Genomic DNA, 24,046 nt, shown 5'->3' on the forward strand with positions numbered 1-24,046 from the left:
GTGCAATACTTATTGCCTTGGATAATATATTTTACTGGAACATGCAATGTTACACTAAGTGTGTCATTTTTTTCATTGAGGGACCATTCTGCTGATTCCTGACACTTCACACTGACCGAGTCTTCAATATTATATCCACTGCTGATCTTTCACTGGGAAAGTGTGAGTTCCCAATCGTGATTCTTTGAATTGATTGTTTATTTTGTAGAACATACTACACTATATATATTTCTTTCCCAACATATGGTGACATCTGCGCTCCCCACAAGCTTCTTCCTACAATGCCAGTCACAAGCCTGGATGAAAAACGGGGAGTGTTGTTTCCCGTAGCGACAGAACCGGAAAATTAGCCAAGAACCCAATGGCAGGACAACAAACACGCTACCATTACGCAGTAATACCCGCAACATTCAGGTATTTGTGCCTACATATTCAACCTATGACCCAGCTGTCAGGCCATCGCTAGACATAAGGAATAAGGTTTATTTGTGCAAAGAGATACCTCAGCCGGTACGAACACTCGCATAGTGTCTATCTTTACACCAGCTCACATCTGGGATTATTTAGGAGTGCACCTACCAAAAGGATATCTCTCTCTCTCTGTCCCCCATTATTTTTTGCAATTTTCAAATGATCTGAAAATGGCCGTGAACCTTTTAGAGATGCCCGGTGGCTTCTCCAAACATACTGGACACAATAGTAAAAGTGCTACACTCTCAAGAGACACACACACACCTCTCCACTCCATGCTGTTTCCTCCTCTCCTTGGCTCAACCCCCAGGCACCTGACACCTCCTCCTGATTGGCTGCTGCTGGGTAATGCAGCCAATCAGCCGTCTAGCAACAGCCCTTTCTCCCTGCTCAGGGAAATCCCACTGTCCCCCGAGTCACTCACCATGTCCAGAGAGGTAACGCCAGACACGTACATGTCCAAGGAGGCAACGCCAGACACGTACATGTCCAAGGAGGCAACTCCAGACACATACATGTCCAGAGAGGTAACGCCAGACACGTACATGTCCAAGCAGGCAACGCCAGACACATACATGTCCAAGGAGGCAACGCCAGACACATACATGTCCAAGGAGGCAACGCCAGACACGTACATGTCCAAGGAGGACACGCCAGACACATACATGTCCAGAGAGGTAACGCCAGACACGTACATGTCCAAGGAGGCAACGCCAGACACATACATGTCCAAGGAGGCAACGCCAGACACATACATGTCCAAGGAGGCAACGCCAGACACGTACATGTCCAAGGAGGCAACGCCAGACACATACATGTCCAGAGAGGTAACGCCAGACACGTACATGTCCAAGGAGGCAACGCCAGACACATACATGTCCAAGGAGGCAACGCCAGACACATACATGTCCAAGGAGGCAACGCCAGACACGTACATGTCCAAGGAGGCAACGCCAGACACATACATGTCCAGAGAGGTAACGCCAGACACGTACATGTCCAAGGAGGCAACGCCAGACACATACATGTCAAAGGAGGCAACGCCAGACACATACATGTCCAAGGAGGCAACGCGAGACACGTACATGTCCAAGGAGGCAACGCCAGACACGTACATGTCCAAGGAGGCAACGCCAGACACGTACATGTCCAAGGAGGCAACGCCAGACACGTACATGTCCAAGGAGGCAACACCAGACACATACATGTCCACAGAGGTAACGCCAGACACATACATGTCCAGAGAGGTAACGCCAGAAACATACATGACCACAAAGGTAACGCCAGACACGTCCATGTCCAGAGAGGTAACGTCGGACACATACATGTCCAGAGAGGTAACGCCAGACACATACATGTCCAGAGAGGTAACGCCAGACACGTCCATGTCCAGAGAGGTAACGTCGGACACATACATGTCCAGAGAGGTAACGTCGGACACATACATGTCCACAGAGGTAACGTCGGACACATACATGTCCAGAGACAGCACTTATTCCCATGATTTGTTATTCATATTATCTGTTATTTATTTGATTACCACATGTAATACTACTGTGAAGCTCTATGTACATTAATGGCGCTATATAAAGACATACTATACAATACATACATGTCCAGAGAGGTAACGCCAGACACATACATGTCCAAGGAGGCAACGCCAGACACGTACATGTCCAAGGAGGCAACGCCAGACACATACATGTCCAGAGAGGTAACGCCAGACACGTACATGTCCAAGGAGGCAACGCCAGACACATACATGTCCAAGGAGGCAACGCCAGACACATACATGTCCAAGGAGGCAACGCCAGACACGTACATGTCCAAGGAGGTAACGCCAGACACGTACATGTCCAGAGAGGTAACGCCAGACACGTACATGTCCAAGGAGGCAACGCCAGACACATACATGTCCAAGGAGGCAACGCCAGACACATACATGTCCAAGGAGGCAACGCCAGACACATACATGTCCAAGGAGGCAACGCCAGACACGTACATGTCCAAGGAGGCAACGCCAGACACGTACATGTCCAAGGAGGCAACGCCAGACACGTACATGTCCAAGGAGGCAACGCCAGACACATACATGTCCAAGGAGGCAACGCCAGACACGTACATGTCCAAGGAGGCAACGCCAGACACGTACATGTCCAAGGAGGCAACGCCAGACACGTACATGTCCAAGGAGGCAACGCCAGACACGTACATGTCCAAGGAGGCAACACCAGACACATACATGTCCACAGAGGTAACGCCAGACACATACATGTCCAGAGAGGTAACGCCAGAAACATACATGACCACAAAGGTAACGCCAGACACGTCCATGTCCAGAGAGGTAACGTCGGACACATACATGTCCAGAGAGGTAACGCCAGACACATACATGTCCAGAGAGGTAACGCCAGACACGTCCATGTCCAGAGAGGTAACGTCGGACACATACATGTCCAGAGACAGCACTTATTCCCATGATTTGTTATTTATATTATCTGTTATTTATTTGATTACCACATGTAATACTACTGTGAAGCGCTATGTACATTAATGGCGCTATATAAATAAAGACATACTATACAATACATACATGTCCAGAGAGGTAACGCCAGACACATACATGTCCAGAGAGGTAACGCCAGACACATACATGTCCAGAGAGGTAACGCCAGACACGTCCATGTCCACAGAGGTAACGCCGGACACATACATGTCCAGAGAGGTAACGCCAGACACATACATGTCCAGAGAGGTAACGCCAGACACATACATGTCCACAGAGGTAACGCCAGACACATACATGTCCAGAGAGGTAACGCCAGACACATACATGTCCAGAGAGGTAACGCCAGACACATACATGTCCAGAGAGGTAACGCCAGACACGTCCATGTCCACAGAGGTAACGCCGGACACATACATGTCCAGAGAGGTAACGCCAGACACATACATGTCCAGAGAGGTAACGCCAGACACATACATGTCCAGAGAGGTAACGCCAGACACATACACGTCCAGAGAGGTAACGCTAGACACATACACGTCCAGAGAGGTAACGCTAGACACATACATGTCCAGAGAGGTAACGCCAGACACATACACGTCCAGAGAGGTAACGCCAGACACATACATGTCCAGAGAGATAACGCCAGACACGTCCATGTCCACAGAGGTAACGCCGGACACATACATGTCCAGAGAGGTAACGCCAGACACATACATGTCCAGAGAGGTAACGCCAGACACATACATGTCCACAGAGGTAACGCCAGACACATACATGTCCAGAGAGGTAACGCCAGACACATACATGTCCAGAGAGGTAACGCCAGACACGTCCATGTCCACAGAGGTAACGCCGGACACATACATGTCCAGAGAGGTAACGCCAGACACATACATGTCCAGAGAGGTAACGCCAGACACATACATGTCCAGAGAGGTAACGCCAGACACATACACGTCCAGAGAGGTAACGCTAGACACATACACGTCCAGAGAGGTAACGCTAGACACATACATGTCCAGAGAGGTAACGCCAGACACATACACGTCCAGAGAGGTAACGCCAGACACATACATGTCCAGAGAGGTAACGCCAGACACATACATGTCCAGAGAGGTAACGCCAGACACGTCCATGTCCAGAGAGGTAACACCAGACACATACATGTCCAGAGAGGTAACACCAGACACGTACATGTCCAAGGAGGTAACGCCAGACACGTACATGTCCAGAGAGGTAACGCCAGACACGTACATGTCCAAGGAGGCAACGCCAGACACATACATGTCCAAGGAGGCAACGCCAGACACGTACATGTCCAAGGAGGCAACGCCAGACACGTACATGTCCAAGGAGGCAACGCCAGACACGTACATGTCCAAGGAGGCAACGCCAGACACATACATGTCCAAGGAGGCAACGCCAGACACGTACATGTCCAAGGAGGCAACACCAGACACATACATGTCCACAGAGGTAACGCCAGACACATACATGTCCAGAGAGGTAACGCCAGAAACATACATGACCACAAAGGTAACGCCAGACACGTCCATGTCCAGAGAGGTAACGTCGGACACATACATGTCCAGAGAGGTAACGCCAGACACATACATGTCCAGAGAGGTAACGTCGGACACATACATGTCCAGAGACAGCACTTATTCCCATGATTTGTTATTTATATTATCTGTTATTTATTTGATTACCACATGTAATACTACTGTGAAGCGCTATGTACATTAAAGCGCTATATAAATAAAGACATACTATACAATACATACATGTCCAGAGAGGTAACGCCAGACACATACATGTCCAGAGAGGTAACGCCAGACACATACATGTCCACAGAGGTAACGCCAGACACATACATGTCCAGAGAGGTAACGCCAGACACATACATGTCCAGAGAGGTAACGCCAGACACGTCCATGTCCAGAGAGGTAACACCAGACACATACATGTCCAGAGAGGTAACACCAGACACGTACATGTCCAAGGAGGTAACGCCAGACACGTACATGTCCAGAGAGGTAACGCCAGACACGTACATGTCCAAGGAGGCAACGCCAGACACATACATGTCCAGAGAGGTAACGCTAGACACATACACGTCCAGAGAGGTAACGCTAGACACATACATGTCCAGAGAGGTAACGCCAGACACATACACGTCCAGAGAGGTAACGCCAGACACATACATGTCCAGAGAGGTAACGCCAGACACGTCCATGTCCAGAGAGGTAACGCCAGACACGTCCATGTCCAGAGAGGTAACACCAGACACATACATGTCCAGAGAGGTAACACCAGACACGTACATGTCCAGAGAGGTAACGCCAGACACGTACATGTCCAAGGAGGCAACGCCAGACACATACATGTCCAAGGAGGCAACGCCAGACACATACATGTCCAAGGAGGCAACGCCAGACACGTACATGTCCAAGGAGGCAACGCCAGACACGTACATGTCCAAGGAGGCAACGCCAGACACATACATGTCCAAGGAGGCAACGCCAGACACGTACATGTCCAAGGAGGCAACACCAGACACATACATGTCCAGAGAGGTAACGTCGGACACATACATGTCCAGAGACAGCACTTATTCCCATGATTTGTTATTTATATTATCTGTTATTTATTTGATTACCACATGTAATACTACTGTGAAGCGCTATGTACATTAATGGCGCTATATAAATAAAGACATACTATACAATACATACATGTCCAGAGAGGTAACGCCAGACACATACATGTCCAGAGAGGTAACGCCAGACACATACATGTCCAGAGAGGTAACGCCAGACACGTCCATGTCCACAGAGGTAACGCCAGACACATACATGTCCAGAGAGGTAACGCCAGACACATACATGTCCAGAGAGGTAACGCCAGACACATACATGTCCACAGAGGTAACGCCAGACACATACATGTCCAGAGAGGTAACGCCAGACACATACATGTCCAGAGAGGTAACGCCAGACACGTCCATGTCCACAGAGGTAACGCCGGACACATACATGTCCAGAGAGGTAACGTCGGACACATACATGTCCAGAGAGGTAACGCCAGACACATACATGTCCAGAGAGGTAACGCCAGACACATACACGTCCAGAGAGGTAACGCCAGACACATACATGTCCAGAGAGGTAACGCCGGACACGTCCATGTCCAGAGAGGTAACGCCAGACACATACATGTCCAGAGAGGTAACGCCAGACACATACATGTCCAGAGAGGTAACGCCAGACACATACATGTCCAGAGAGGTAACGCCAGACACGTCCATGTCCAGAGAGGTAACACCAGACACATACATGTCCAGAGAGGTAACGCCAGACACATACATGTCCAGAGAGGTAACGCCAGACACATACATGTCCAGAGAGGTAACGCCAGACACATACATGTCCAGAGAGGTAACGCCAGACACATACATGTCCAGAGAGGTAACGCCAGACACATACATGTCCAGAGAGGTAACGCCAGACACATACATGTCCAGAGAGGTAACGCCAGACACATACATGTCCAGAGAGGTAACGCCAGACACGTCCATGTCCAGAGAGGTAACACCAGACACATACATGTCCAGAGAGGTAACGCCAGACACATACATGTCCAGAGAGGTAACGCCAGACACATACATGTCCAGAGAGGTAACGCCAGACACATACATGTCCAGAGAGGTAACGCCAGACACATACATGTCCACAGAGGAAACGCCAGACACGTCCATGTCCAGAGAGGTAACGCCAGACACATACATGTCCAGAGAGGTAACGCCAGACACATACATGGCCAGAGAGGTAACGCCAGACACATACATGTCCAGAGAGGTAACGCCAGACACGTCCATGTCCAGAGAGGTAACACCAGACACGTCCATGTCCAGAGAGGTAACGCCAGACACATACATGTCCAGAGAGGTAACGCCAGACACGTACATGTCCAGAGAGGTAACGCCGGACACATACATGTCCAGAGAGGTAACGCCAGACACATACATGGCCAGAGAGGTAACGCCAGACACATACATGTCCAGAGAGGTAACGCCAGACACGTCCATGTCCAGAGAGGTAACAACAGACACGTCCATGTCCAGAGAGGTAACGCCAGACACATACATGGCCAGAGAGGTAACGCCAGACACATACATGTCCAGAGAGGTAACGCCAGACACATACATGTCCAGAGAGGTAACACCAGACACGTCCATGTCCAGAGAGGTAACGCCAGACACATACATGTCCACAGAGGTAACGCCAGACACGTCCATGTCCAGAGAGGTAACGCCAGACACATATATGGCCAGAGAGGTAACGCCAGACACGTCCATGTCCAGAGAGGTAACGCCAGACACATACATGTCCACAGAGGTAACGCCAGACACGTCCATGTCCAGAGAGGTAACGCCAGACACATACATGTCCAGAGAGGTAACGCCAGACACATACATGTCCAGAGAGGTAACGCCAGACACATACATGTCCAGAGAGGTAACACCAGACACGTCCATGTCCAGAGAGGTAACACCAGACACATACATGTCCACAGAGGTAACACCAGACACATACATGTCCACAGAGGTAACGCCAGACACATACATGTCCACAGAGGTAACGCCAGACACACATGTCTAGAGAGGTAACGCCAGACACACATGTCTAGAGAGGTAACGCCAGACACATACATGTCCAGAGAGGTAACGCCAGACACGTACATGTCCAAGGAGGCAACGCCAGACACATACATGTCCAAGGAGGCAACGCCAGACACATACATGTCCAAGGAGGCAACGCCAGACACGTACATGTCCAAGGAGGCAACGCCAGACACATACATGTCCAGAGAGGTAACGCCAGACACGTACATGTCCAAGGAGGCAACGCCAGACACATACATGTCCAAGGAGGCAACGCCAGACACATACATGTCCAAGGAGGCAACGCGAGACACGTACATGTCCAAGGAGGCAACGCCAGACACGTACATGTCCAAGGAGGCAACGCCAGACACGTACATGTCCAAGGAGGCAACGCCAGACACGTACATGTCCAAGGAGGCAACACCAGACACATACATGTCCACAGAGGTAACGCCAGACACATACATGTCCAGAGAGGTAACGCCAGAAACATACATGACCACAAAGGTAACGCCAGACACGTCCATGTCCAGAGAGGTAACGTCGGACACATACATGTCCAGAGAGGTAACGCCAGACACATACATGTCCAGAGAGGTAACGCCAGACACGTCCATGTCCAGAGAGGTAACGTCGGACACATACATGTCCAGAGAGGTAACGTCGGACACATACATGTCCACAGAGGTAACGTCGGACACATACATGTCCAGAGACAGCACTTATTCCCATGATTTGTTATTCATATTATCTGTTATTTATTTGATTACCACATGTAATACTACTGTGAAGCTCTATGTACATTAATGGCGCTATATAAAGACATACTATACAATACATACATGTCCAGAGAGGTAACGCCAGACACATACATGTCCAAGGAGGCAACGCCAGACACGTACATGTCCAAGGAGGCAACGCCAGACACATACATGTCCAGAGAGGTAACGCCAGACACGTACATGTCCAAGGAGGCAACGCCAGACACATACATGTCCAAGGAGGCAACGCCAGACACATACATGTCCAAGGAGGCAACGCCAGACACGTACATGTCCAAGGAGGTAACGCCAGACACGTACATGTCCAGAGAGGTAACGCCAGACACGTACATGTCCAAGGAGGCAACGCCAGACACATACATGTCCAAGGAGGCAACGCCAGACACATACATGTCCAAGGAGGCAACGCCAGACACATACATGTCCAAGGAGGCAACGCCAGACACGTACATGTCCAAGGAGGCAACGCCAGACACGTACATGTCCAAGGAGGCAACGCCAGACACGTACATGTCCAAGGAGGCAACGCCAGACACATACATGTCCAAGGAGGCAACGCCAGACACGTACATGTCCAAGGAGGCAACGCCAGACACGTACATGTCCAAGGAGGCAACGCCAGACACATACATGTCCAAGGAGGCAACGCCAGACACGTACATGTCCAAGGAGGCAACACCAGACACATACATGTCCACAGAGGTAACGCCAGACACATACATGTCCAGAGAGGTAACGCCAGAAACATACATGACCACAAAGGTAACGCCAGACACGTCCATGTCCAGAGAGGTAACGTCGGACACATACATGTCCAGAGAGGTAACGCCAGACACATACATGTCCAGAGAGGTAACGCCAGACACGTCCATGTCCAGAGAGGTAACGTCGGACACATACATGTCCAGAGACAGCACTTATTCCCATGATTTGTTATTTATATTATCTGTTATTTATTTGATTACCACATGTAATACTACTGTGAAGCGCTATGTACATTAATGGCGCTATATAAATAAAGACATACTATACAATACATACATGTCCAGAGAGGTAACGCCAGACACATACATGTCCAGAGAGGTAACGCCAGACACATACATGTCCAGAGAGGTAACGCCAGACACGTCCATGTCCACAGAGGTAACGCCGGACACATACATGTCCAGAGAGGTAACGCCAGACACATACATGTCCAGAGAGGTAACGCCAGACACATACATGTCCACAGAGGTAACGCCAGACACATACATGTCCAGAGAGGTAACGCCAGACACATACATGTCCAGAGAGGTAACGCCAGACACGTCCATGTCCACAGAGGTAACGCCGGACACATACATGTCCAGAGAGGTAACGCCAGACACATACATGTCCAGAGAGGTAACGCCAGACACATACACGTCCAGAGAGGTAACGCTAGACACATACACGTCCAGAGAGGTAACGCTAGACACATACATGTCCAGAGAGGTAACGCCAGACACATACATGTCCAGAGAGGTAACGCCAGACACGTCCATGTCCACAGAGGTAACGCCGGACACATACATGTCCAGAGAGGTAACGTCGGACACATACATGTCCAGAGAGGTAACGCCAGACACATACATGTCCACAGAGGTAACGCCAGACACGTCCATGTCCAGAGAGGTAACGCCAGACACATACATGTCCAGAGAGGTAACGCCAGACACGTACATGTCCAGAGAGGTAACGCCGGACACATACATGTCCAGAGAGGTAACGCCAGACACATACATGGCCAGAGAGGTAACGCCAGACACATACATGTCCAGAGAGGTAACGCCAGACACGTCCATGTCCAGAGAGGTAACAACAGACACGTCCATGTCCAGAGAGGTAACGCCAGACACATACATGGCCAGAGAGGTAACGCCAGACACATACATGTCCAGAGAGGTAACGCCAGACACATACATGTCCAGAGAGGTAACGCCAGACACATACATGTCCACAGAGGTAACGCCAGACACGTCCATGTCCAGAGAGGTAACGCCAGACACATATATGGCCAGAGAGGTAACGCCAGACACATACATGTCCACAGAGGTAACGCCAGACACGTCCATGTCCAGAGAGGTAACGCCAGACACGTACATGTCCAAGGAGGCAACACCAGACACATACATGTCCACAAAGGTAACGCCAGAAACATACATGACCACAAAGGTAACGCCAGACACGTCCATGTCCAGAGAGGTAACGTCGGACACATACATGTCCAGAGAGGTAACGCCAGACACATACATGTCCAGAGAGGTAACGTCGGACACATACATGTCCAGAGACAGCACTTATTCCCATGATTTGTTATTTATATTATCTGTTATTTATTTGATTACCACATGTAATACTACTGTGAAGCGCTATGTACATTAATGGCGCTATATAAATAAAGACATACTATACAATACATACATGTCCAGAGAGGTAACGCCAGACACATACATGTCCAGAGAGGTAACGCCAGACACATACATGTCCAGAGAGGTAACGCCAGACACATACATGTCCACAGAGGTAACGCCAGACACATACATGTCCAGAGAGGTAACGCCAGACACATACATGTCCAGAGAGGTAACGCCAGACACGTCCATGTCCACAGAGGTAACGCCGGACACATACATGTCCAGAGAGGTAACGTCGGACACATACATGTCCAGAGAGGTAACGCCAGACACATACATGTCCAGAGAGGTAACGCCAGACACATACACGTCCAGAGAGGTAACGCCAGACACATACATGTCCAGAGAGGTAACGCCGGACACGTCCATGTCCAGAGAGGTAACGCCAGACACATACATGTCCAGAGAGGTAACGCCAGACACATACATGTCCAGAGAGGTAACGCCAGACACATACATGTCCAGAGAGGTAACGCCAGACACGTCCATGTCCAGAGAGGTAACACCAGACACATACATGTCCAGAGAGGTAACGCCAGACACATACATGTCCAGAGAGGTAACGCCAGACACATACATGTCCAGAGAGGTAACGCCAGACACATACATGTCCAGAGAGGTAACGCCAGACACATACATGTCCAGAGAGGTAACGCCAGACACATACATGTCCAGAGAGGTAACGCCAGACACATACATGTCCAGAGAGGTAACGCCAGACACATACATGTCCAGAGAGGTAACGCCAGACACATACATGTCCAGAGAGGTAACGCCAGACACGTCCATGTCCAGAGAGGTAACACCAGACACATACATGTCCAGAGAGGTAACGCCAGACACATACATGTCCAGAGAGGTAACGCCAGACACATACATGTCCAGAGAGGTAACGCCAGACACATACATGTCCAGAGAGGTAACGCCAGACACATACATGTCCACAGAGGAAACGCCAGACACGTCCATGTCCAGAGAGGTAACGCCAGACACATACATGTCCAGAGAGGTAACGCCAGACACATACATGGCCAGAGAGGTAACGCCAGACACATACATGTCCAGAGAGGTAACGCCAGACACGTCCATGTCCAGAGAGGTAACAACAGACACGTCCATGTCCAGAGAGGTAACGCCAGACACATACATGGCCAGAGAGGTAACGCCAGACACATACATGTCCAGAGAGGTAACGCCAGACACATACATGTCCAGAGAGGTAACACCAGACACGTCCATGTCCAGAGAGGTAACGCCAGACACATACATGTCCACAGAGGTAACGCCAGACACGTCCATGTCCAGAGAGGTAACGCCAGACACATATATGGCCAGAGAGGTAACGCCAGACACATACATGTCCACAGAGGTAACGCCAGACACGTCCATGTCCAGAGAGGTAACGCCAGACACATACATGTCCAGAGAGGTAACGCCAGACACGTACATGTCCAGAGAGGTAACGCCGGACACATACATGTCCAGAGAGGTAACGCCAGACACATACATGGCCAGAGAGGTAACGCCAGACACATACATGTCCAGAGAGGTAACGCCAGACACGTCCATGTCCAGAGAGGTAACAACAGACACGTCCATGTCCAGAGAGGTAACGCCAGACACATACATGGCCAGAGAGGTAACGCCAGACACATACATGTCCAGAGAGGTAACGCCAGACACATACATGTCCAGAGAGGTAACGCCAGACACATACATGTCCAGAGAGGTAACGCCAGACACGTCCATGTCCAGAGAGGTAACGCCAGACACATATATGGCCAGAGAGGTAACGCCAGACACATACATGTCCACAGAGGTAACGCCAGACACGTCCATGTCCAGAGAGGTAACGCCAGACACATACATGTCCAGAGAGGTAACGCCAGACACATACATGTCCAGAGAGGTAACGCCAGACACATACATGTCCAGAGAGGTAACACCAGACACGTCCATGTCCAGAGAGGTAACACCAGACACATACATGTCCACAGAGGTAACACCAGACACATACATGTCCACAGAGGTAACGCCAGACACATACATGTCCACAGAGGTAACGCCAGACACACATGTCTAGAGAGGTAACGCCAGACACACATGTCTAGAGAGGTAACGCCAGACACATATGTCTAGAGAGGTAATACCAGACACGTCTAGTATTACCTGTCATTTGTTATACTTTTAGAGTGTCCACATATAGGGCAGTCCGGCTCAATACTGGACACCTGGTAACCCTACGCGGGGAAACCCTGGTGAAAAACACTGCTCTAAGGACTGAAAAACGAGGCTTGGTGATTCTAGACCAGAAAAGGGGCATTTTAATACAAAATAAGTGCAGATTAATGTTATCAGTAAGACCTTATTCAGTCAGAGGCAAAACATAATCAGCCGTGTCTGTGTCCTCCTGCTTCCCAGAGTGAGTGAGTGAGTGAGTGAGTGAGTGAGTGAGTGAGGGCAGATATGATTTCCTAGCTGCCCGTGTGTGAGATACTCACTGTGCACAGGCAGGAGGTGTCTGTATCACATCCGCGCGCCCGCGTCTCTCTGCTACACCAACCGCCGCTCAAGAGTGAACACAAAATACACCAACTGCCGCTCCGCCAAGTCTCGCGAGGTCTCCCCGGGAAGCCAATCACAGCGTTGCTCTCGCCTCCTGACAGCTCACGAACACTTCCGCATTCCAAGCCTCGCTGCGGGATAAACACCACTGTGAGAGAAGCTGGAGTGGAAGTGATTGGACGCAGGCTCCGGTACGTCACTTTGGCGCGGCGGCTCTGAGAGGAGTGTGGATGTGCTGTAGTGCGGAGTCCGGGACAGGTAAGAACAAGTCAACAAATAAAACTTTAATCTACCAAGCACAGTAAGCATTAAAGTGTTACATGAATGAATGTCATTCGAAGTCTCATTACAGTGAATTGAATGATAACTGTGCAGAGTTTCTTCTTGTCTCACTGTCAGCTTCAAGCGACATCAATCTGTGACTTCAAGTTCCGGTAACGTGTATCAGTCCCCTGCTGTGTCATCTCCCAAGGTCTGGATCTGCCATGTGTACCTTCCTCTGACTCTGGGACATTTTATGGGCATTTGGGGCATGTTGTTTACAGGCTGTGAAGACATGGATCAGTGGAGGTTGGGATCATTCATCGGTGTGCGAAGCTGGCAATGAATATAGAAAATGTCATTACAATAAGTCCTTTTTTTGTCTTCTGATTTAAGGATTTGCATTTTGAAGACACCATGTCAGGCAGTTTCTATTTCGTGATTGTGGGTCACCATGACAATCCAGTGTTTGAGATGGAATTTCTGCCACCCGGAAAAACCGAGTCCAAGGTATTTGGCTCCTAAAATATGTTGGCAGTGAGGCTTGTTATATAGTAAGCGCTGGTGCAGGTTTAGTTGCTATAGCGCAAGCGGTGACGGGCGTGGCTGTGACGTCACAGCGTTAGGTCGCGCTGTGATTGGCTCGGCAAATTTCTTGTATTTTCACAGATCTGCTGCGGCAACGCTCACGGCCGTGTGCGCGCGTTTCTCAAGTATAGCATCGGCAGCCTCACACCCTGCAATGCGCATAGTGCACTATATTACAGGCATAAGAAGTAATTTCTTGCAGCCTGTGTCAATGAAGGGTTTGCGGGTTAAATATACTTTAGTGAATGACTTCATGTACTGCATTCAGTATTCTGTTCACTTATGTTTGTAATTAATCCAAGACAACACTTTATTTTTTAGAAAAACAATTGGTGTGCATGCACCTCCTGTGCAGCAGGTGTGCGCTAGGTGCAATATATGCTATTCTACACAGATTGTTGCAGAACGTATGGTGGTTTAATTCTACGGAGTGTGGATTAATGACCAGACAATTCTCAATGGTACTTACTGACCATGGGAGTGGAAGCAAACACTTAAAGAAACCAACACAAATTCAATTCCAATTTTAAGTTTGGTCCAATGACCACATGTATATAACAAATAACCACATCATGCCTTGATGTGGCTAGCAGGCTTAAAATGCTTTGGCCAAAGGGTTTAACTAAATGACCCTTTTTCAAGAGATATATAGTTTTTTCACTGTGTTTTCTTGTCATATTGGATATAGCTTTGGGCTTCTTTGTTTTTGTTGTTGTATTTATATGAGTTAAGCTCATATAGGCTTCTGGAGGGGGATTGCTGCTTTAATATGGGGTCGCAGTACAATAGCCAATACTAGAGGTTACGGAATCTGCCCCATTGTTCATCTATTGAATAGAATGTCTCTATTATTTCACCCCTTAACTGCTGAATTTTCAAATAAAGGTGCTGGGAAAAACCCTTGACATCTAAGATATTTGACTACTTTGTTATGTAGATGTGTCCGACTTTTGAGCATCTACGGGTGTAAAAATATTGAGAAGGTTAACTTTTGTGTTTCCTGTGTCCTTCAGGTCTGAAGGATCTGTAATTCACTTGCGGAATAGTGAATGAGGAGGAGCGTGGTCCTGTGGAGTTATAACTTTTTGTGTTCTTGTCCAATAGGATGATCACCGCCATCTGAACCAGTTCATAGCGCATGCTGCCCTTGACTTGGTTGATGAGAACATGTGGCTATCTAACAACATGTACCTCAAGACAGTTGACAAGTTCAATGAATGGTTTGTCTCGGCTTTTGTGACTGCAGGGCATATCCTTTTTTGTTGACATGGGCCACATTTGCTGCCACTTCTGTACCTCACACACACATGTATTACTTAAACTGTTGGTATGGAACAGGTCACATGTCAAACATGCAGTTTATATTGTCTCTGATAATTAACATGTTGTCATGTGTCTCTTGATGCAGTATACTAAGGGTACGTTTTGTTTTTAGGAAGCAATAAAAAAAATCTAACATTTTGAAGATCAGCTGTGCCAGGTAAAATATATACATTATGCTATTAGTTGAATTTCCTAATTAAGTAGAACATTGTTGCAACAGTTAGACTTGTCCAAATAATCACGTGGATCTATGTTTGCTTAATTTTAAATTATAACTATTTGTAGGACACTGAATTTTGATTGCTATTTTCATATCGAATTAAGATGTGTGTGGAAAAATCCTGCGTGCCTAAAATGTCACCCCCTCCTAGTGCCTGTGCTGTGCACAGTGATGACTGATGGGTCAAGTCACCACTGCGCAGCTCAGTGAGGAGAGCAGGTGGGGGGTGGAGATGTCAGTATGTCACTGTGTTTCTGTGTCACTGCGCAGCTCAGTGAGGAGAGCAGGTGGTGGGCGGAGATGTCAGTATATCACTTTGTTTCTGTGTCACTGCGCAGCTCAGTGAGGAGAGGAGGTGGTGGGCGGAGATGTCAGTATGTCACTGTGTCTAGTCTATCAATTGTATCTGTGTCACGATGGACACCAACTTTATCAACACATTTATATTTCTGGGTACTTGATGGAACAGAACAAGTTGCAAAATAAATTGTGATTTATTTCCTTAATAGACAAACACACGACATCTGTAGAATACACTTAAAACAACACTTACTGGGATAAGGGAACAAAATAAATTGTCCTTTGCTTGCAAGTGCAAGAAATGCAGCCTTGGTTTAAAGGTTCTGTGGCCAGATCACAAGTTGCTGATCTGATATCTCAGCCACCTCAAAGTATTTCGTGGAACTTCGTTAGAGTTTGTTCCAGAGTCACCAGGGCTAACGAATTCCGAAGTTTGGGGCAAATCCTTGGTTACGTTGTTATTAACCCCTTCACTCCTGGACCAGTTGCCGCTGTGCTGGAACAAAGTCTTGCATCTTTACATCATGGATCAAAATTCAGGAATCACACTGGGGATACCTGGGGAATCACAGTTATATACTGGCCAAAGCTATCTTTAACATGTGGATCCAATCATCTTGTGGGAACAATTTAACCCACCAATAGTCCGGTTTCCCACAGTTCATAAGTCCGGTCAGAAGGGCTGTCCGGTGGGCAGGGCGCATTGGTCAGGTTAACACCCATGCCACTTAGCATACCTTGGATACACCCATACATTGGCACCACTGAGTCTGATTTTTGACCCAAAGATGTCAATAGCCTGTCATCTGTGATACCTCAGAATGCCGGCCGTGTATATATTATGGGTTTCTGGGTCTTTTCATTACTGACACTCTTTTAGACAGGGAGATGCTAATCAGCTAGATCCCTTTGAGGCTCCGTCATAAAATACCCCAGCTCATTCACCCATCTCACAGCTGTATGTCCACGGAATTCCTGCTTGGACTTGCAAAAAATATCGCCTGCCTTACATTTAAGGTCTGCAGTTTTTACACACTTTATTAAAACAACATGTTACGTTTGTGTTATAACTGTAATTTTTATATGTAGGTGCATGTGGTGTCTTACTGTACTTGCACCTCAAAAATCAGGTTTTTGGGTGCTTTCGTTCTAGAATTAGTATTTCTCATTGGAATGCCAGCTGCTAGACTGCCATCATGTGTCGGTTAGAGGGTATGGCAAGCAATGCATCTTGGTCTTTTACCCTTGCAGGCAGGGAATGGCCTGCAAATGGGGAATAAAAATGGCTGGGACAGGGCAAACACAGTAATGCATAGCAAATAAGTTTAACCCCTTCCTTCCCTGTCACAATCTGCCATCACCGTCTCCATGGGTGATGAATTCCACGTTATAACTCCCCTTACGGTAAAGAGCCCTTTCCTTTGTTTCTGGTTAAATCTTCTTTCCGCCAACATCAAGTGATAACAGCGTGTCATTTGTACTGCCCTTGGGATGAATAGTTCTTTTGAAAGCTGCCTTGTCCCTAAATATTTATATACAGATATCATATCCCCTTGTAGATGCTTCTTTTCTAATGTAAACAAATCTCCTCAAGTCAGATTTTCCATCCCCTTTATTAAGATGGTGGCTCTTCTCTGCACTTTTTCAAGTTCCATAATTTCTTTTTTTATAGCGTGGTGCCCAAAACTGTACTCCTATATTTAAGGTGTGGTCTTATAAAGGCTTTATACAGAGGCATAATTATGCTTACTTCCCTTCCATCCATTCCCCATTTAATGCAAAATAAGATCTTATTTGTCTTTGCAGCTACTGCCTGACATTGGGCACTATTGCTAAGCCTGCTGTCTACAAGCACTCCTAAATCCTTCTCCATCAAGGATTCTCAACCTGTTGCCTTTAGTTGTAATCAAATATCATTGCCCTGGTGTGTCTAGATAATTAAAATCGACCATTATGGAAACATGACCTGGTTTTGATGCCTTCTCCATTGGCAAAAGCATTATTTATAAAAATGTTTTACCAAGAAGTAATACATTGAGAGTTACCGCTCGTTTTCAAGTATATCCTGGGCACAGAGTTATGATGAGAAATACAGGGTTACAAATATATGGTTACATTAAGTGAACAGTGTTCTACATTATATATAAAGACATTGCATAAACAGTTAAAGATAAAATATGTTATAGGCTTATGTAAATTTTGGTTTCCTCAATCTCTCACAGACATTTGGTGATTTATAGCATATCCCTACAAACATTTTCTTTATGCTTTTGCCTCCACTGCTAATTTCTATCCACCAGGTCTCTACATTTTCATCATTCCCTTCATAAAATGGATTTGAAACCTATTATAAGGGATGAGGTTTTACATATAAACATACTCCACCACCTCTTCTTCGATTTGCTCGATCCCTCCGAAAATGGGAACTAACTGCCCAGTCATGAGTTTTATCCTACCATGTTTCAGTAATGCCTATAATCAGACTGCTCCCTTAGGAATGTCTTATCAAAAAGGTAAACTTTGGAGCCTGAATGATGAATTCCTGAAAATGAAGATGCTTTACATAGAAGAGGAATATATTATTCAATGCAATCAGTGTTGAGACATCTTGCTCTTAGGACACAGCAGATTGGGAACTTCTATATGTTTACTCCACAAAAATGTACTGATCCATATTTCTCATTCTTCCCATCTTTGCATAATGTTACTGTCAAATATCTTATTTGGCTTGCGGTTTCCTTAGCTGTCATTACATATGAGATTCATTATGCTGCATGATGTACGGCAAGAAGACGGCATCAAAAACTTTTTCAACGAAGCATACGATTTATACATCAAGGTAGGTGATCTTATAGCTGTGAGGCTAAAGAGCATATTAACCCTTTGGCTTTCTTCGAGACATGGAGTTTGTGTATTCATTACAGTATGTGTGGATGAGAACAGCAGCGCAGGGATAAATCTGCTCATGTCTGTCTTTACACTAATGTAGTCATGTTCCACCTTTTCTCTGTCTGAGTCACAGGACAGAAGGGGCAAAGACAGGCACCATCATAGGAGAAACACTCAACAGGGCAGAACAAATAAATACCCACACCTCTGGCCCATGCTTCTTCTTCCTCCACTTGGCCACACCTCCAGGCTCCTGACACCACCTCCTGATTGGCTGCATTACCCAGCAGCCTAGGATGTTTGGCAGTGGCCCTTTTGGCTGCAACCAAACTGCCCGTAGCGCTCCGTCGTCGCCGCCGCCGCCACCACAACTCACAGGGGCACCTTGCCGCTTGAAATTTGGCCACGTGCATGCCAACGCCATGTTTAAATGTCCCATATCGTGTGGCCGCCTCTCGTGTGAATGTCTTGTGTAGGAGCGGCGGTCGCCCGGGACATTGGCATGAGCGGTGGCCGCGCGATATGGGACAGTTAAACATGGCGTCAGGGTCGCGGGCAAATGTCAAGTGGTGAGTAGTCTTGGCGGCGGAGCACCAGGAGCGGTTTGGTCGCGGCCATAGGTCCCATTCCCCTCAGGGAAACCATGCGCTAATGCAGGGGGGCGCAAACTTTTTTCCCTGCGCCCCCCTGCCGGCTGTCCCCTCATTCCCGCGCGCCCCCCAACCCCAACTTACCCGCGCTCCGGCGTAATGACGTCGACGTCACATGACCTCGCAGCGTCATTTTGACGCCGCGTTGCCATGGCGACGCAGGGAGGAAGCCACGGTAAGTAAGGTTTACAGAGGCCCTGCAGCTCCCCCGGCACTTAATTTAAGTGCCTTCGGGAAGCGCGCGGAGCCTCTGTAAACCCCGCGCCCCCCGTCGGCAGTGTCGCGCCCCACAGTTTGCGCACCGCTGCGCTAATGTATCAAATCCCAGCAGCACAAGCTGGGCATTATGTACTATGTTTAGTGGTATACATTGTTATTCTCCATTTTCAGCATTAGGGGAATTACAAACCTCATGGTTAGGAGAGACTTACAGTAGCTAGATACTGCACAGGTTTAGTAATAAGCAACCTGCCATCATGCAAACTGAGACTGAAAACATGTTCTTTCTAAGTGAATACAGCATTATTTTCAGCCCCATTCTCCAGCTAAAAGGTGCTGAGACATGTAGTATTTACTGCCTCTGTCTCCGGTTAAAAATATTCTGCAGGTATCATAATACACACAAAAAAACCCCCAATGTTTTTAGCAGGTCTATTATGCCCCTGTAATTACATGAACTGTCAAACTATCTGGATTTGACCAAATACCGATCTACTATTCATTGCTCAATAATTTGCTAACCATGTAAATTCCATTTGTGGTTTGATAGTTCTTTTAGGAGTATGCATGTTTAATATCAAGTTAATCTATTCTTAATGTGTCTTTCCTCAGTTTGCAATGAACCCATTCTACGAACCAAATTCTCACATACGATCAACTGCCTTTGATAGAAAGATACAGTTTCTTGGCAAGAAACATCTGCTAAGCTGATTGGACAGTGGAGCGGTGAAGCTGTAACTTTGCAGCATGATCATTGACTTTGATACTGACTTTACTGCTGATCCTGTGTAAGGCAGAACGACATGAGATTCACTGCAGGTAGAGAGGTTTGTTATCAGGGCCATGGACCTTGCGGGTTTCTGGCTCAAATCCAGTGATTTTATTAAAAGTGAAGGCTGTACCATAAATGTATTGTATACACATCCTATAAAACATTGCATGACTCTGTGTAGAGGTTCGATGAGAGCTGACTGATTGCATTGTGTAAATGATATGACATACTATGTAAATCACGCATAGGCAGTTAGCCCGGGCCTCTGCATTTAACATCTTTCTTGCATGGACCTCTATGCAACTGTAGGTCCACAAGTCTATTCTGAATACCTGCTTTTAAGTGTTTTTTAATGTACTGTAGCTTGCTAAAATGGTATATACAGTACCTTCCGTCCCTTTTCAATGACCACCTAAAAACTCCATTTGAATTACTTCATAAATTACTAGTGTGAATAGGATTGTTGCATGCGAGTATGAATGTAGATTGCGGTCTTGTTTCTGCATTCTTTTATTACTATGGTTAAAGGCACCAACTTCACTTCTTTTGACAATAAACCGAAAAAGTGAAACATTTGTTGCGTGTTGTCTTTTTAGAGATGACTCAGTGTAATGATTCTTAGAAGAGAACTGTCTATAACTATTCTGAAAACAGCCTTTAGATTATATTAGTGTAGTGGTGTGTTTGCAACTTTTATAAAGGTGAGACGTGTACTTTTATATACAGGGTTATCACTTATGTTTTTATCTTGCTGCCTTAAACATTTTGTACAGCCAGCAACCCATTTACTGTTTTTGTCCTTTTCGATTCACCAGGTTGAACCGTTTCTGAATCTGCATTGTGGCTTGATGCAAAACAAATGCTCTAGATATTTCTTTAAGTCATTATATCTGAAATATGTGGTCTTGATAGATCATGTACTATACCATATGTTATCGGGCTGATTCTGACTTCCTCCCCTTCTACAATAGTCAAACATGAAAATACGGGACAGACTGAACATCCAAATTTTTTTTCTTTTAAAGCATCTATATTTTAACATAGCTTTAAACTTTTCTCTGGATGTTCATGTACTACAATATGTATAAATATATTTTGCGGCCTCGTACAATGGTTTCCAACCTTCTGAGAGTGCAACACTTAATAAATGGGATTCTGGAACCATTTAAAAACGTGACTTTTCAAAAGCCCAGCCCACCTCGCCTATGTTTTTAAAATAACATAACTAGTGCTCTAGTAAGGATTGTTTTTTATAAAAGACAAGTTTTGAAAGAGGACATTTTAAAGATAACAGAAAACAGTAGCAACAAACTTGCAAAAGGGGGAGAGAATGAAGAGGTTCACCTAAATTCTACAAGAATTTCATCAACTGATCTAAAGTTTGAATGTACCCAAACAATGAATGAGTAATAGGAATATTTACCATTACCAAAGTAGACAAGAACAAAAGTTCAGAGAGGTGTATTGTTATAAAACACTCGGGCTCCCAAGCATAATGGTGTCTTTCATCTGCCCCGGAGGTTACTATTCATGTTCTCCATTGACGTCACAAACCAAATCCTGTTCATGACAGGATCAAATCGAGGGGGGAGTATATATTTTTTCCCCAGTTGCTAGATATCTGGCAGCACTAAGAATTCGGGAGCATATTGTGTTTATTAGCACTGTCTAGAGCAGGGGTCTGCAACCTTTTCAAGGAAGAGCCATTTTATATATTAAAAAAAAAGTCCAAAATATTCCAGGAGCTGCAAGACATGCATGAATATTACACCCCCACAAACACATACTGTACACACACTAATAGGTATATACTGTATAAGCATTAACATACAAACGTCAATCAGAATTAGGGAAAGGAAAAAATGTGGAGGAATAAAATGCATCTCACTAAGTCCCTTTTTGTTTTCATTGTTTTTCTGTGCAAAAGTGTTGTCATTGTAAAACAACTCAATATATGCTTGGTCCTGTGTATTTATTTACTCCCCCTCACACACAATAACCCCCATGCCCGTATACTTACCCACCCCAATACATACACACTACCTACCCCCCCAATACAAATACACGCATACATTGGGCCTGCCTGACACCCTCCCACGCTGCTCTCTCCCTCAATGTCCTGGCGGTGGCTGTGAGGGAGTCCGGTCAGCTTTGGATTCGGGCCTCTTGTTGCCTCCTGGCCTCTCCCCACCCCCCTCTCCTGCACCGTTCCACACGACAGGCAAGTGTGTACTTTTCAAATCAAATAAATATATCTTCTAATCATCAGGTAAAACCGGTAATTACTTCAGATATTTCCAGTACCCTTCTGTAACAGGACGAGATCACCAGATGCGCAAAAAGAAATCAGTCAGGATTATACTTTATAGAACCACACAATTTACTACATATAATTTGTAACATTACAGGAGAACATGTATTAATCTCATGGAATAATTCCATACAAAACATGGCAAAAATAAAAAATTATGCTGAATCAATGTCCACAACTACTATTTAATTTGAGGAAACTTCCAGGTTCCACATGGCGTGGGTTAAAACCCACTAGTTTAGTACGTTGGCGTTCGCCAGGACCAATACAGCTGCCAGAACTCTGTGTCCTACGCAAGACTAGCCTTCTGTACTGTGCCTCACTGATTCAGTGAGGCTATATTGTAGAGAGCGAAATAATCTCTGGGTTATCTATGGCCTGTGTGGTGGTATTTTCAATGTCAATTTACACTCAACGAAAGTAATGTATGTGGGGGTGGGGGATTGCTAGTTTAATATAAAAGCAGCACATTTAAAACTGTGTCTACATCTTCCTTCACAAAACAGTACTGATAATTTACCTTCGGGAATCAGCAAGGTAGTTTCACTTAAAGCAGCATTTCTTGAACCTAGTTCTAATGCAACGCTATTAAAGCTACAGTCCAAACAATAGCTTACGTTTTTTTTTTTTAAATACATCAGTTCTGTACTATGAGAATTTTTTTTTTCACTAAATTACATTTTTACTTTATAATGTAACAAGCATTTTGTTTCTATAGCAACCATTTACAAAGTCACTTCCTCTTCTCTAACAGGTTCTGGCACACCCCTTTTTGAGCCCTGCTCTCTAGCAGTGTACCAATTGTATCTAATGACTGGTCACGTGATCTTCCCCATAGAACTTTGCATCTTTGGTCCTCTTCTGGTGCACTGACAGCCATTTAGTGACCCACCCTGAGCCAAATCTTCACCAATCGATCACCGAACGGATCGATTGGCAACTTAGCTAATTACTGATAATTGTGTGGACTACGTATCAATACAAAAGGGGGGGGAGGGGGGGGAAGAGGGAGGAACACTGCAGATTCAACTGCTGCTTTAATGCCCAAATGGGAGGAAAATACTTTAGCCCAATAGAGGTTTAAA

At 46.3% G+C, this 24,046-nt stretch overlaps 2 protein-coding genes across 5 annotated transcripts in view; one reads left to right on the plus strand and one right to left on the minus strand.

The window, feature by feature from the left end:
• Positions 1-13,492, minus strand: part of OFD1 (OFD1 centriole and centriolar satellite protein) — a 67,622-nt gene extending 54,130 nt beyond the window's left edge. For 2 of the 3 annotated variants that reach the window (XM_075590190.1, XM_075590189.1), the window contains exon 1: positions 13,365-13,491. The gene's annotated coding sequence lies outside the window, so the exon portion shown is untranslated. Of the gene's footprint in view, positions 1-13,364 lie in introns of all 3 variants that reach the window. The other variant, XM_075590191.1, reaches the window with a different exon arrangement.
• Positions 13,493-13,553: 61 nt separating this feature from the next.
• On the plus strand, positions 13,554-21,225 carry TRAPPC2 (trafficking protein particle complex subunit 2). 2 transcript variants are annotated; one of them, XM_075590211.1, is made up of 6 exons: positions 13,572-13,686; positions 13,828-13,900; positions 14,086-14,199; positions 15,382-15,525; positions 18,873-18,959; positions 20,491-21,225. In XM_075590211.1, exons 3-6 carry the CDS (start codon positions 14,107-14,109, stop codon positions 20,587-20,589), a joined length of 423 nt encoding a protein of 140 aa, XP_075446326.1. In that variant the 5' UTR covers positions 13,572-13,686; positions 13,828-13,900; positions 14,086-14,106; the 3' UTR covers positions 20,590-21,225. The 2 variants fall into 2 exon arrangements, with proteins under 2 accessions (XP_075446325.1, XP_075446326.1); XM_075590210.1 differs by lacking the exon at positions 13,828-13,900 and having other exon boundaries at positions 13,554-13,686.
• Positions 21,226-24,046: the final 2,821 nt, after the last annotated feature.

This window comes from Ascaphus truei, chromosome 3, assembly GCF_040206685.1.
Source record: "Ascaphus truei isolate aAscTru1 chromosome 3, aAscTru1.hap1, whole genome shotgun sequence".
Classification (NCBI taxonomy): domain Eukaryota; kingdom Metazoa; phylum Chordata; class Amphibia; order Anura; family Ascaphidae; genus Ascaphus; species Ascaphus truei.